This window comes from Pseudochaenichthys georgianus, chromosome 21 (genome assembly GCF_902827115.2).
Source record: "Pseudochaenichthys georgianus chromosome 21, fPseGeo1.2, whole genome shotgun sequence".
Taxonomy (NCBI): Eukaryota; Metazoa; Chordata; class Actinopteri; order Perciformes; family Channichthyidae; genus Pseudochaenichthys; species Pseudochaenichthys georgianus.
Window position 1 is genome coordinate 13,187,704 of NC_047523.1, and position 13,820 is coordinate 13,201,523.

General features: G+C 38.6%; 1 protein-coding gene across 1 annotated transcript; it reads right to left on the reverse strand.

Moving 5' to 3' along the window:
• Positions 1-1,475: 1,475 nt before the first annotated feature.
• LOC117466350 (alpha-1,6-mannosylglycoprotein 6-beta-N-acetylglucosaminyltransferase A-like) lies at positions 1,476-13,110 on the reverse strand. The gene is made up of 13 exons (XM_034109557.2): positions 12,993-13,110; positions 11,652-11,728; positions 11,385-11,474; positions 8,746-8,915; positions 8,536-8,658; positions 5,689-5,822; positions 5,442-5,575; positions 4,657-4,797; positions 3,457-3,603; positions 2,773-2,886; positions 2,597-2,671; positions 2,347-2,498; positions 1,476-1,674 (listed from the first exon to the last, which is right to left on the reverse strand). The coding sequence occupies exons 1-13, from the start codon at positions 13,108-13,110 to the stop codon at positions 1,476-1,478; spliced, it is 1,674 nt and encodes a 557-aa protein (XP_033965448.2).
• Between the last annotated feature and the right edge of the window lie 710 nt (positions 13,111-13,820).

The window sequence follows — 13,820 nt, forward strand, 5'->3', positions numbered from 1 at the left end:
AGGAGGCTGTGGATGATGAGATGGTGTCAGCGAGCACAGAGAGAGCTTTGGGGGTAAACTATTAAATATATTTGTAATGGTAGTGGTGGTCTGCACATGGGACTAATAATTAATAACCACTAGTCACTCGCCTAAAAGTAATTGTGTTCATAAGTTTACGGGAAGAGGAAATCCCCCGCCCACTGAGCATGTAGCCTCCTCATTTAGGGCAATAAGGGCAAAATAAAAATTGGATACTTTCCTGTATAGGTTTTCGTGCATCTAAATGGTCTGCGAAGACTACAATCCAAAGGTTCCCTCCAGAGGGAGTTTCTCTACCAAGCTGAACAGGAGGTAGAGAAATTCTGTACGAAAGGAAGATAACTCAGCTAAATGTATTGCTCTGCATTGTAATATACAAACAAGAATTGTAATATCACTATTATCAAGAATGGGGGAACAAAATATAAGAAAACAAAAACGTAGGCATCAAATAAAAAAAACGCATGCTTGTGTTTTGTGCAAAAATAATAGTTATGTTATGGCCTCCTAAGAGAGCCTTTTTGGTGCCTTTTCCAATATGATTGTTGCTTTTCATTCGGCAGTCCCCTTTTTGAAGATTATCTGCTCTGAAGAAAGTCAGGTATGCATCATAAGTTACCAATGGCGATGCCCCGGTAATAAGGGTACCACTGTCAGCAATAACAGGGTGACTGTCATATTAACCTAACCCTAAATCTAAATCTTAAATCTAAATCTTAGTCCAGTAAGGTTTCAGGTCAGTTGTTATTGTATCCTTGTCTGCACAAACCGAAACCAAAGAATATCTTCTATAAGCTCCTGTTTACTGTTTCCTCCTGCTATTGGCTCCACCTGGTTCACTCTTCATGACAACCTGTTTGCATCAAGTGTGTGTGCTGGAGATACACAGGAGACTGTGAATAATCCTTGACTTATATTTCCATCAGACAGACATTGGCTGAATGTAATGCTTTACGGACAAATGCCCCGTTACTTGGCAAATGAAGTACCCAGTATAAGTCGAGGAGTGCCTGAACACTATGTGGACTAAACTATAAATGAATGCTTCATCAGAAACGTATCTGAAACTGCACCGTTGTGATTTATATTCCTTGTCAGAGGTAAACTTGTAAATGCTAAGCTGGTTAGTGGCCAGCTGTCAAATGGCTACAAATAACATCTGTGTTCCCCGTAAAACGTTAAAGACCAACCTTGAAGGTTTTACAAACCCAATAATTTTGTACAAACATTCAAAACGGCATGTAGTCCAACTGATTATTTCAAATAAAACATTGGTGGTCCTTTATCCAGGCAACATGTGATATCATGACACCTTTGGCTTGTTTGTGAGGATGACAGAAACCTTGCAGAAAGTACACAAGGGAGTATGAGTTGTGACTATTCAGACAAGACCAATATAAATACTTTGTAATGACATTAATTAGGCAATGACATCTTCTGTTTTCTACCATAAGTTAGATACAATCTTTGCATAAAGCTATCTGGTCCTTAATGAAGTCTCTACAGGGGCAGACGCGCGTCAAAGACTCGTCTGATCGGACACAGCTGAAGAGGAGGGGGTCGGACTGGAACCAACAGTGCTGAGAGCTGTTGTAGGCAGGAAACACCAAGCCACTGGCGGAGAACTCGGATGTTTGACAATCTACATTGTTCCTGGAAAAAAAAAAGAGGGAGCTGTTAATCCAATTATTCAAAGTATGTCATTTAATTGGTAACAGAGGATTCAAACCGGGAATAGATGCAAATATCGTCCATACTGCTACTGGCAATTTTGCATAGAATCAAGCATGTGAGCCACAAATTATTCAAAGTATGTTCATTTTGGTATGAATTGTCTGGATTTAGACCAATACTGGGTTCTATAACCCCTACCAATGGGGACCTCTAAAGGACTCGAGACAGGGATGTCACAATACCAGAAATTGAGTTGGCTATAATCCACCAGTAAAATTCCACGATTTTCTATACCAAATCAAAAAATATGATATGCTTCAAAATACACTTCTTTATTTCATACTGTTTTTTGTTATATTGCTGTGAAAACCTCTCATTCAAAGAAATGATTTATTCTTGGCGAAAACTAGATTACATTTGAACATACCATGATAGCTTTATCATTTTCTTATTCCATTAGCACTTGTATTCTAACCATTTCAAATTTAAATTATATGTTTATAGTTTTATAAACTTATGTGAACTTTCTTTTCTGTATCCAATAAAATGGAGACAGCTCTCCAACGATACTATGAAGACACATGACTACAGAGTTGATACCAACCAAATTGCAATCATGTGTATGCAAAGTGACGTGAACTGAATACTTACTTTGCAAGAGTATTTGCATTGTTAAGGTGTGGGAAAAATGCCGGTTCACAGATCAGCCCCGCCTTCTGGCAGGCAGTTTTACAGGACATCTGCGCCTTTACAACCTGGAGTGCGCTCAGTGGGGGCCAGCTCACTGCACTGCTGCACAAATCCTGAGGTAAAAATGTGAACATAATGAGAAGGTAAATTATTTCTCTAATTGTCACAAATCTGATCTATTTTCCATCTCCTAAACCAACATTCCTCCAACCTGTTTTTCTATCAGGACGTTGACCCTCTGGAGCATCCCTTCACACGAAAACTCATAGGGAAGATAGGGCTCAATCTGAAATGTAATAAACAATTAAAGAAACATGAGCTTCCATAAATGCACTGTCGATTTTGAGAAATAGGTAGATTTTACACCATCTTCTAGAAGGTTCCTACCGTCTGATTGAGAATAGCATTAAGAGCTCTTTCCACTTCTGTTAAGTTCTTCATGTCCACCGTCCATACGTAGGGCTCTCCGATGGCCTCAGCATAAGGATGCTGGGATATTATCTGCAACACAAACACATTACAGTGAAACTGAACAATATAGAATACCACCATAAAAACATACATGGTTTATTAAGTAAGGATATTAAATTAATCTCCCTGTTAAATCAACTAGGTCATTATTTGCTTGTTCATTGTTTTGAGGTTAATAAGATTGCTGGAAGTTTGTGGCAGAAGTTAGCATTACAATAACACCAAAATGAGCAGCCAAAATGTGACTTTTTCTTCACCTGTTTTCAAAGATGGGGAAGGAAAAGGGAACTTAAGAAAATATCCTTTATGGCAATAGTTCTCATTGCAGATTCACAGTAATACATTTAGAAAAAAAGAAGCTGCATAGAAAAAAATGACTTTTTTCAAACCAGTTTTGTAGATGAAAAAGGGGGGCTTAGAAAGATTACCGTGGCAAGAACATGTTTCACCTACTCTTTAGACATAATAACAGTTGGGAAAACCATTAAGAACAGACATAAATCACCAGATCACTTGCCTCTCAGGGCTTCCGTAGAATCTACAGGTGTTTACTTGTTTGTCAGACCATGGTAAGTGATTCAGTTTAAAATGAGTGCTGACCTCTCTGATGTTGGGCTTTCCCTTGAAGAACTTGGTGTTCAGACTGCTCTGCGGAGGGTTTAACTTGGGGTTCAGGAAAGCACAGCCATTGGCTAACGCCTCCAATGGGGCGGGGCCTTCATATGGGAAAGACAATCCAACAAAAACCTACAACAGATACAAACAGATTAGTATTTCCTTCACTTTATTTCCAACACACCAACAGTTATATGGTTCCCACATGCACTGCTTTACTGTCGCCACACGGTGCCAGCCTACAAAAACAGAACAAAAACAGATACATTCAGCTCCAGTGTGCCGCACAGGGAGGGTCGTCATCACAAACGAATTCTGTGTAGGACCCATAGACTTTATATATAAAGGTAGAACCACACTCAAATAAAACTTCTGCCAGTTCAAAATATGTTCAATGCAAAAGGTTCAATGCTTTGTGTCAAATTAAGACATGAAATAGTGTGTATGTCATGTAATATATACGCTAATGTAGAAGACAACATATATTGTTGTTACTAGTTGTGTCAATCCATTCAAAAAATGTATTGCATTAATCACAATAATCTCCTGTTAATCATCACAGGTTTAAAATACTTGTTTAATTGAATTTTGGCGGAGATAAAACAAATACAAGTTAGGGGTTGTAATAAAGAAATGCATGAAATCATGACGTGGTTTTTTTCAGTTCATTATAATATCTCACCTTAGTTTGGATACTTTCTCGATTATTAGGCAAAGCATTTTCAAACCTGCTGTCACCTTGAGTCGCTGTAATAATAATGTATAATGTGCACAACACAAGGCCTAGGCTCCTATGGTATTATTCAATTGCTGCTATCATGTTGAGAGGACTATGTACAATATATGTTCCTACAGCGCTGAAATTATTAAGTTAAGGTTTCCAGACCAATCACATGTGTTAATGCGTTAACGTTGACAGCCCTTGTTATTGCAGCAGTGTGAGGACGAAGTAAAGCCAAAGTCAACAAAAACTTAGAGGAGACACACTTACATTACATGTCACTTGTTAGACGCTTTTATCCAAAGCGACTTACATACTCAGTACTGTGGACAATCCAGACAGGAGCAATTTGGGGTGAAGTGTCTCAGGGACACAACGACATGCTGACTGCAGTGGGGTTTGAACCTGGCTCCCCTGATCCGAACACCAAGGCACAACCCACTACACCACACGCCTCCACTTACCTTGCTTTGTCTCAACAGGGCCTGAACATCAGTGCCTTTCACAATGCCATGGTTTTTCACATAATTTGGAAGAGCGTTTGTGTTAACTGTCCCATGGATCTCTAAGTACTTGTGGATGACATCCAGATATGCCGTTTTACCCTGCAGTGTGACAGCAGAAAAAGCAAAGGATGACTTGCTGGATAAAGAAGTGGGTGTGTCACAAAATACCTTAACAATATGGGTGCTCATTAGTGGGAAGTAACTAAGTTCATTATAGCAGTACTTGTACTTTTCTTCAATTCATGTTTCCTCATACTTCTACTCCACTACAAATTGGAAGAAAGTATTGTACTTTTTACTCGTTACTTTGACTAATGAATACACTATTATGGATTAAGAAACAGAAAATAACTTTAAATTAAATTTAAATAAAAAATAAATCACTAAGATAAGCTTCACCTTAACCAGCTGCAAAATAAAAAATATGTTCACATTAAAAGATCACTATTATAATCCAGTGATGTCATGCATAGTATTCCAAAAATTGACATTCAGCATAATGAGGACTTTCAGATTTGGTGGTTTAGGTATAATTTGATGGAAATACTTTTGTACTTTTACTTAAGTGAAATGTACCAATGCCAAACTTTGACAGAACCGAGAATTCCTACATTGTTGTATAACTTAACTACAGTAAAAATATGTGTATTTCCTCAACCTCTGTTCGTTCCCTTAAATATCTTCTGGCCTTTTAAAAAAAAAAAATAGGTTATTACAATGTTAGTTTTTTTGCGTATTGTTACCTCCCAAAACTCGGCTCTCTTTCCGTATACAAGTGCCTGGTTTTGTCTTTTGTTAGACTTAAACTGCTCACTTTGTTCCGACATCAGCTGGTTCTGCACCACAAAACCCAGGAATGTGTTGTCCGGTGTATGAGCTGCTCACAGGAAGAGAAGACACATGTATTCGGATAGAGACAGAAAGAATATGCATATCTGTTCCTCAAGCAACATGTGTAAAATAGCTGTTGGAAATGAAGCAGATATTTACGGAACATGGTGTAGAACTGCAGTGGGATCATGTTCAGTCCGCCGAATGGACTTTCAAGCTTGTGCTTATTGGCCCAAGATATATGATTGAAGTCTGGCTCAGTACCGAAAGTATCCAACACCCGTATAATGCACCTGAAGAACAGACACAGGTACACGGTTGCATTCATAAGCGCAATAATCACACAGTAAATGTATATTTAACAGCACAAAGCATTTATCTCTGTCTCTACAGATAAGTCTGACTTAAAATGTGCATATGGGTGATCAACTGCCCCTATCCACACATCGTTCAATGAGACCTCATTTTAGTGCTTTCCAGGATTGAAAGTTGATTACTAGCATTTGAATGTTCAAATAAAATAATTAAACTAGTTAGGAAATACACACATCCTTAATGTGCATCAGTATTTGTCATAATTCCTTTCTCCCCCTCCTCCCCCTGCTGTATCACGACTATCTCCAACACACTCCGTCTTTTAAAACACTCTTTTCCCAAAGTTGTCCTGAGTTGATATACTTTCCATAGCCTCTGTGCAAGGATAATCGCCAATCGTCTCATACTTGACCACTTCTGCACTAAATAAAATATTTATATTGTTCTCCTGAACTCATCTTTCTTTGTCTGACTTGGGCAAAGGAACTGGCTTTAAATTACTTCCAAATGCACACAAAATGACCAAAACATTATTTGTAAATGACTCCTTTTTCAACTAATGTTCCATAACGCCCATGTTTGTTCGCAACATATTGTAAACTAGTATTGTATTTAATCACATAGAACACTTTTTCAGTCATTACTGCATGAGTCATCAAGATCCTTCCTTCTATGTGTTTCAGCATTTTAATGTTAAAATAGTAGTATGGGGGTTATTCCTTATCTTTATTCAAGAGCGTGGTATTTAAATTTGAGAGAATACTTTATTGATTTATTTCCCTCAAACCCTCAAATAGTGTCTGTACGCTTGCACTCAGATATATTGCTGCTTACAGATTTCCTGTGTTCCAGTTTAAAACCTTCTCCTCGCACTCAGGCTGTTTCTGTGCGCTCGTGAAATGTCTGCTCTCAGATTTATTCTGTGCGTGCTCGAAACTTTTGGGCAACAATCCTGTCAAAATCCCTCAACCAATAGGAGGCCAGGTGTCCTTGCGGGTGCGTTCGCTTGACTTATTACAACATAGCATGTACTTCACTTGTTCGATTTACAACTTTTTTGGGGGGGGGGGGGGGGAACACAGTTAGTATATATATACCAGCACTTTACATAATAGCTATGTTCAGTGGTAGACTGGGACTAAAAATGGGACATTTTGAGTTTTGCGGTCAATATATCATTAACATATCCAATTTTCTTCACTGTTAAAGAAAAAAGGGGGACAATTCTGGTTTAATGTAATTCGAACATTTGAACTATTGGATACACACAGAAGGAAGATAGCTCTTATGAGACTTCAAAGGTCTTTTATTTTGAAACTCTACAGTGCATCAGATTGTCTTGATTCTCTCTGAGTGACTAGATGGGATCTCCTGCTATCACCCTGAAGTGAAATAAGTATTTGATTGACTTCGAATGACTCTTTGATTATGGACGGTTTCCATTAAATAATAATCAAAATATAGATGGACAATACATAGATCTAATTTGAGATTTTAAACAGCATACATTTTAAATGGTGTTTCAGAAAGTAATGTTATTTTAGGAGTGTTGTGAGATGTCAATTGACATCAATTGAAATTAGTCACCCAGTGGAAATGTCAGATATGTCTTCATAACTGTATACTTACATTTTACATTCACTCAGTTATAATGTGGTAGTTATATAGTTTGTTTTAAATTATTATTGATCACATTATATAGTACATATTTCTTAATTTAAGCTCCAGTATATATGAATATGTGTGGTGTGTTGTTTAGGTATATTTGTTATTGACCGAGTAAACGCATTTATTTTGAAGGCAGTTTTTACAGGCCTCTACCGTAATGCATAGGATATTCGCGCACCGCAATACAACGTGCGGGCTGGCTTGACTGTGTTTTCCGAAGTGGGGGCTGGCTTGACCCAGTGTTTCCTGACATGAAACGTTTTATTTCACCTTGCTATGTGTTTTTAACGTATATTAAAAAACGGGGACATTTCCGGGGACAGTTTCAACCGGGGACAGGCCAATACAAACGGGGACTGTCCCCGGAAAACGGGGACGTCTGGCCACCCTAATATACGCTCATTATATCACGGAAGAAACATCAGAGTGCTTGATTTGACTTGTCCATTTTATAAACATATAGGCCTACTAACTGTGCTTACCCCCCCCCCCCCCACAAAAAGTTGTACAGTGTACATGTTATGTTATAAAGCCGTGGATGGCGGGAGTTTATAAACCAAAGAGTAACCGCCCATACGGGACGCTGTAATAAGTCAAGCGAACGCACCCGCAAGGACACCTGGCCTCCTATTGGTTGAGGGATTTTGACAGGATTGTTGCCCAAAAGTTTCGAGAACGCACAGAATAAATCTGAGAGCAGAAATTTCACGAGCGCACAGAAAAAAGCCTGAGTGCGAGGAGAAGGTTTTAAACTGGAACACAGGAAATCTGTAAGCAGCAATATATCTGAGTGCAAGCGTACAGTTTGAGCAGAAGCAGAGCAAATCTAAGTGCAAGCAGGCACTATTTGAGTACGAGGACAGGGTTTGAGGGAAATAAATCAATATGCTCTCAAATTTAAATACCACGCTCTTGAATAAAGATAGTGAATAACCCCCATATAGACACATTACACACATATGTGCCGCACATGTAACTCACACGTGCGTAACAATAATCAGGAACTGGGATCCTGATACTCACCTGTATTTGAACCAAGGTCCCTTTAGTACACTCTTGATCTGCCTAAGGCCGATAATGTCTGTGTAGATCAGATCCAGATTAGAATGAAGAGGTGGGCAGCCACCTGTGTCCACCCCAAAGTAACTAGACAGAGAGATAAACATGAGCATTGTTAGAGGCATTATTATTAAACGTAGTGCAAAATAAGGCTATTTTTGTGTGCACACTCACTGCCGGAGGTCAGGTAAGGAGGCAGTTAGGTAAACATGGTGACCCAGGATGTGAAGTGTGGAGAGGAGGTCACTCCACTGGACCAGTTCCCCAAGGGGCCCCCCATTGAAGGCAGCCTCTGCTATCCTAGTGTTAGATTCAGCTGTCACCACTCCAGGATGCACCAGAATCTAGATCAAAGTTAGAATTCCATGGACAACATGCAACAAAATATCCTCTCTCTCTTTTGTTTCATACTTTTTTGTTGCCAGAATTCATCAAAACTCAAACCAAAATAATTGTTTGATCTGATACCATTCTAATATCAATACAAAAATATACTGTATCTAAACAGGTTGCAACATTGAGTTATCATTCACCTTACAACCCCTTTTCTATCATTATGGTAACAAATGCCGTTTTTAATGATAGATTAAGAAGGTAAATAATCAATAACATCATTCAAGTCTTTATATTTAAGAATCCTTTATTCATGGTGCTGGGTTTCCAAACATTGTCTATTAAGTCAAACAAAAATGGTTTCATGGCGTAATAGGCACAAGGGGAAGTTACTGGTGTGCCAATGGCACTATTCCATTGTGGCACACCATTTGCCACGCCACTCTCAAGAAGAGATTAAAGTCTTGCTTGCAATTCAATTCTCGCTTCGTACGTTTAATAGCAACATGAACACATCACCACCTTAGACTGCCATTGTTGTAATTGTGAGTGATATAAACAATTAGCACTGTAGCAACGTAAACGGTGACGTCATGTTTGGCCCCTTTTGGGCTCTTGTTTGTGGAAAAGCAAACTGGTTCTTAAGTGGTTTGCAAGTTGAACCAACTGCAAATCAAACTAGCCCCAGTAGGGAACTAAGAAAACTAATTTCAGTGGAAAAGGGGTACGAGACCGTAGTGTGGCAAAAATAGTCCAGTGTTACCCAGTGTGTTGAAAGTAACACTTCTGTAACATGGTCATTGTATTCTTTCAGGTTTTCTAGTTGAGTTGAGGAAATAATTAGGTCACTGGAATGGAAAACCTGTTCAATGAGGAAGGGAGCGTCTGTTTCTAAAAGCATCCTCTAACAAGAAAGTTAAAAGGTCTATTACATGTATATGTCACAGGAAGAGAAATGGAGAGTGGCCTTTGTTTAAAAAATGACTGTAATTTGGGTGGAAATGATGTCCCCTCCATCATAATTAAAGACTACATGTGTTCAAAAGCAGGCAAGGCAACAGTAACTAATGGGGCAAGGCTTTTTGAAATATAAAAAAAACAATTGTTTGCCTTACAGTACCTGTTTAGCTTTCCTCTCCTTCAGGTTATATTTGGCTGAAAGAGAGCGCCCAGCCTCGACCCAAACCCTTTCCATACTGCGAATTCTTTGCTCAATCCAACGAAACTGGGATCTCTTTTCCAGAGATGGATACAGATCTGTAAGATGTTCCCTTACCACTGCGTAGTCAGATCCAGCCTAGAAAAAAGAAGAAACCACAAGGCTTATTCTCTATTATTGACTTTTTTGTAGATTCAAGTTGGACAACCAAATCTACTCAGTCAGAATGTCAGAATTCTCAATAATACACTCACATTTGTGTCAATTATATCACATCTTGATCAGCACTTAGTTACATTTGGACCATGAATGCCACTGAAAGCAGTGATTCTCAAAGTGGACTCAATGGCCTCTGTCATGAGGAAAAGTCTTCAGATGCATTGATAATGTACATTTCCATTAAATGGTTCAACACAATTAAGCTTTTATAGTTATATAATTATATAGTGCACTTTATAATCTAACGCATCTAGACCTTTAAAACCTGCAAATATAATACATGTGAATATGTAAGGGATAATGTGCAACGAGGCAGTCATTAATGAAAAAAGAACACCCAACAGGGTGATCATGGAGCCTGACGCGAAGTGAAAGGACCTTGATCCGCTATTTAAAAAATAATCTGTTCCATGGCGAACCAACGGCTGGAACCACAGCAAAAATAGCGTAACTTAAATTGACGGCAATAATGAACGAGGTTTTCTGTAACTGTCCAAGTCTGTTCACATTTTCATTTCAAAAATATTTCCACTTACACTTTCAACTCTAGTTGAAAGTGTAAGTGGAAATATAACCAACATGTCATATCTACAATACGGAATGTTACACACAGACACTAAATGACAGATGTATATCTAACATCCATGGCTTGTTTTCCATCAATTAATGAAATGTAGTAACACAACCTTTTAAGCAAATATCCAGTGTCTTTGAGGTTTTTAACATCCAGAACAACAACATGTATAATAATAAAAGCTGTTTGATTTTCACACTATTAGAATACTTGAGACTAAACAATACTCTTTTCGGATGATCAAGTGTCCTAGAAATAGTTTAGAGAAATTATCTGACAGTAATTTCGAGAGTATTTAATCTTGCTGTCACAGAAAAAAAAACACACACACACACCTTTACCTCTGCTTTTTTAGATAGAGGTACTCTGCATGAAAGTACAGGACACCACTTCTCTACCTAAACGCAGCACACACAAAAAGAGGTTATGTCAGCACCAACCATACACTTTTTCTTCTTTTTGCAATTACAAAATGTAGTGTTACTCAGTGTTACTGTGCGATATAAGAGCTTTAAACTACTTTGGTACCTCACTGAGGTAGATCAAGAAGGAGCACACAGATCCGTTGACCCCGTAACCCGCGTAGCAAGGTTGACTCTTCCACATCTGACTCAGCCACTGAAAACACAATCAACACAAAATGCTTCAAGTCAAACATAACAATTAGCAATGTTGTGTATCTTCCATGTATGCCTGTTTTCATCACTTCAATATGTGTGGAGAAAATGAAGTGATAATATATTGTTAGGAGTTTGTATGAAAAATATTTTGACGAGAAGAAAGAAAATCAGTTACCTTCAATTTCCCCATACATTCTGGGTGGTTATCCATAGGTGGTAGAGGGCAGTTTGTGTCCTCTTCAAATTTCTTGTCTACAAAAACACACAAAAAACAGCACATTTGTTTTTTCAGAGCTGCTCTATTGATTAAAATGTGTTATTTTTTACATCTGTTAGTTTATTCCTTAATTTCTATCATTCCAATTGGTGATGTCATTATAGAATGTCTTCATTAAATTCAAGGCAAAGGTAAATAAGACAACCTTCAAATGTCCACCAACTGTGCACAGGAGTGGTTTAACAAGTTCTCATTGGATGATTGCTAAAGACTGAGCCTTGTAGTGTACAGTATGTGGAGATTGTATTCTTCTCCATTGTGCTCAATCCCCCTGAAGCTATATTGTGAAACGGTGAGCAAATTCTTCCACTTTGCTCGTTCACATTCTTGAGTATTTGCATGTGGGAACTTTCCGTTCCTTCACATATTGATTTTTGTGTTGAATTCTCTTTTTATTGTCCTTTTTTTTTAAAAACATTCAGACATAACATACATACAATGTTACGCTTGGGTGAAGCAGGTAGGACTCAAATGCAGAATTTAACGAAAAGCGAGCTTTATTAAATAATATAAAGCTGTGGCAAAAAAGGCAGTATCCAAAATATCCAAAACCAACGAGCAGCACAAGGAACACAGACAGTGGAATAACATGGAGGGGAAACAATGAACCGACATGGAACACAGGGGAAGACTAGACTAAATACACAGAAGGGTAATCACAGAACAAGACACAGCTGGGCAGGGGAGGGAGAAACACAAGGGCAACAGGTGAACACAATGAGACAATCAGACACACCAGGGAAACTAATGACAGGGAGGAGGACCAGACAAAACACAAGGAGGAAGACAAAACACTGAATGAACAGACTTACAAAACCCATAACCAGACAGACAACACTAAAACCGTGACAAACCTGGGAGTGTGACATACAACATACACCTGCACATTTGTGCAGACTAGTTAAAAATAACCTTAATACAATCATGTAGCAAGATATCCGTGTATATCTCAGAATGCATAACATACATAATTCCTTAAATAAAAGCACAAAGAGAAAATGTATATGAATACGACATTATAATAATTATAATGGCCTGAGATGTGGCCTCATTATAATGAGAAAGAGAAAATAAGAGAAAAAACATTATCCTTAATGCATATTGTTTTTTTAGTCAATGCTAAACAAGGTTTTTGTTCTTAACATTATTCATCCATTTTACCTTAGAATGTATGCATGTTAAAATAAGGCATTGTGGGAATACAGTTGCCATTCTACTTTCAATAAAGAGTATATTTACCAGGTTTTAATGGTTGAAATTTCTCCACCATCTCCTCCTTCTTTTTCATTAGAGGCGGGGCTTTCTCCATGTGTGCCAGTTGCAGTCGAAGCTTATCCGCACGCAGATCCTTAATCATCTCATCTTTCAGTTTTCCTTTCTCTTTTTCAGACTCAATTTGAAATTGGAATAACTGCATTTCTGCTTTGCAGTCCTTTAAAGGAGGCGGGGGAGGGACTGTAATAGAGATAGAAGTGTTCATTTGAGAAATGATCCCTTATATTTTCAAGAGGCTAGCATCTGAAAATATCTGTGTAAGCTACCAGCCATACTTTACAAGTATTACTAGTCGAATATTCAGTAAAGCCCGCGTCACACTGTCCCGAAATTGACACCTGATGGACACACGATAAAGGAAATGTTCAAATTCGGCTCTGATCGTAACAACATCGGGCCATTCGTGAGGGCATCTTAAGCCATCGTATGACCGCCGGTGGAGTTTCTCAGGCTCCGGCAGCAACTTCGTGAGCGCTGGCAAAATCTTTGGCATGCCAAAAAATTGCCGAAAGACCTTGCGAAGGTTCATTTTCGTGTTGAATTCGTGTGTCCATTTTGCCCTTCGTAAGGCCATCGTGAGGGCATCTTGTCAAATCGTGTCATCTTCGTCTTTACTTCGTGTGATCATCGGTGCCATCGGGCATTTTTCGCTTCACACAGACAATACGAAGGAAACAAGAAGCTGCCCGATTGTCTTAGGAAGGCAACACGACTAGGTGAAGCCCTCGCAATGCCGTTGTGTAGCCATCGTATTATAGTACGATGACATCGAGATGGGACCACGGTGTCGGC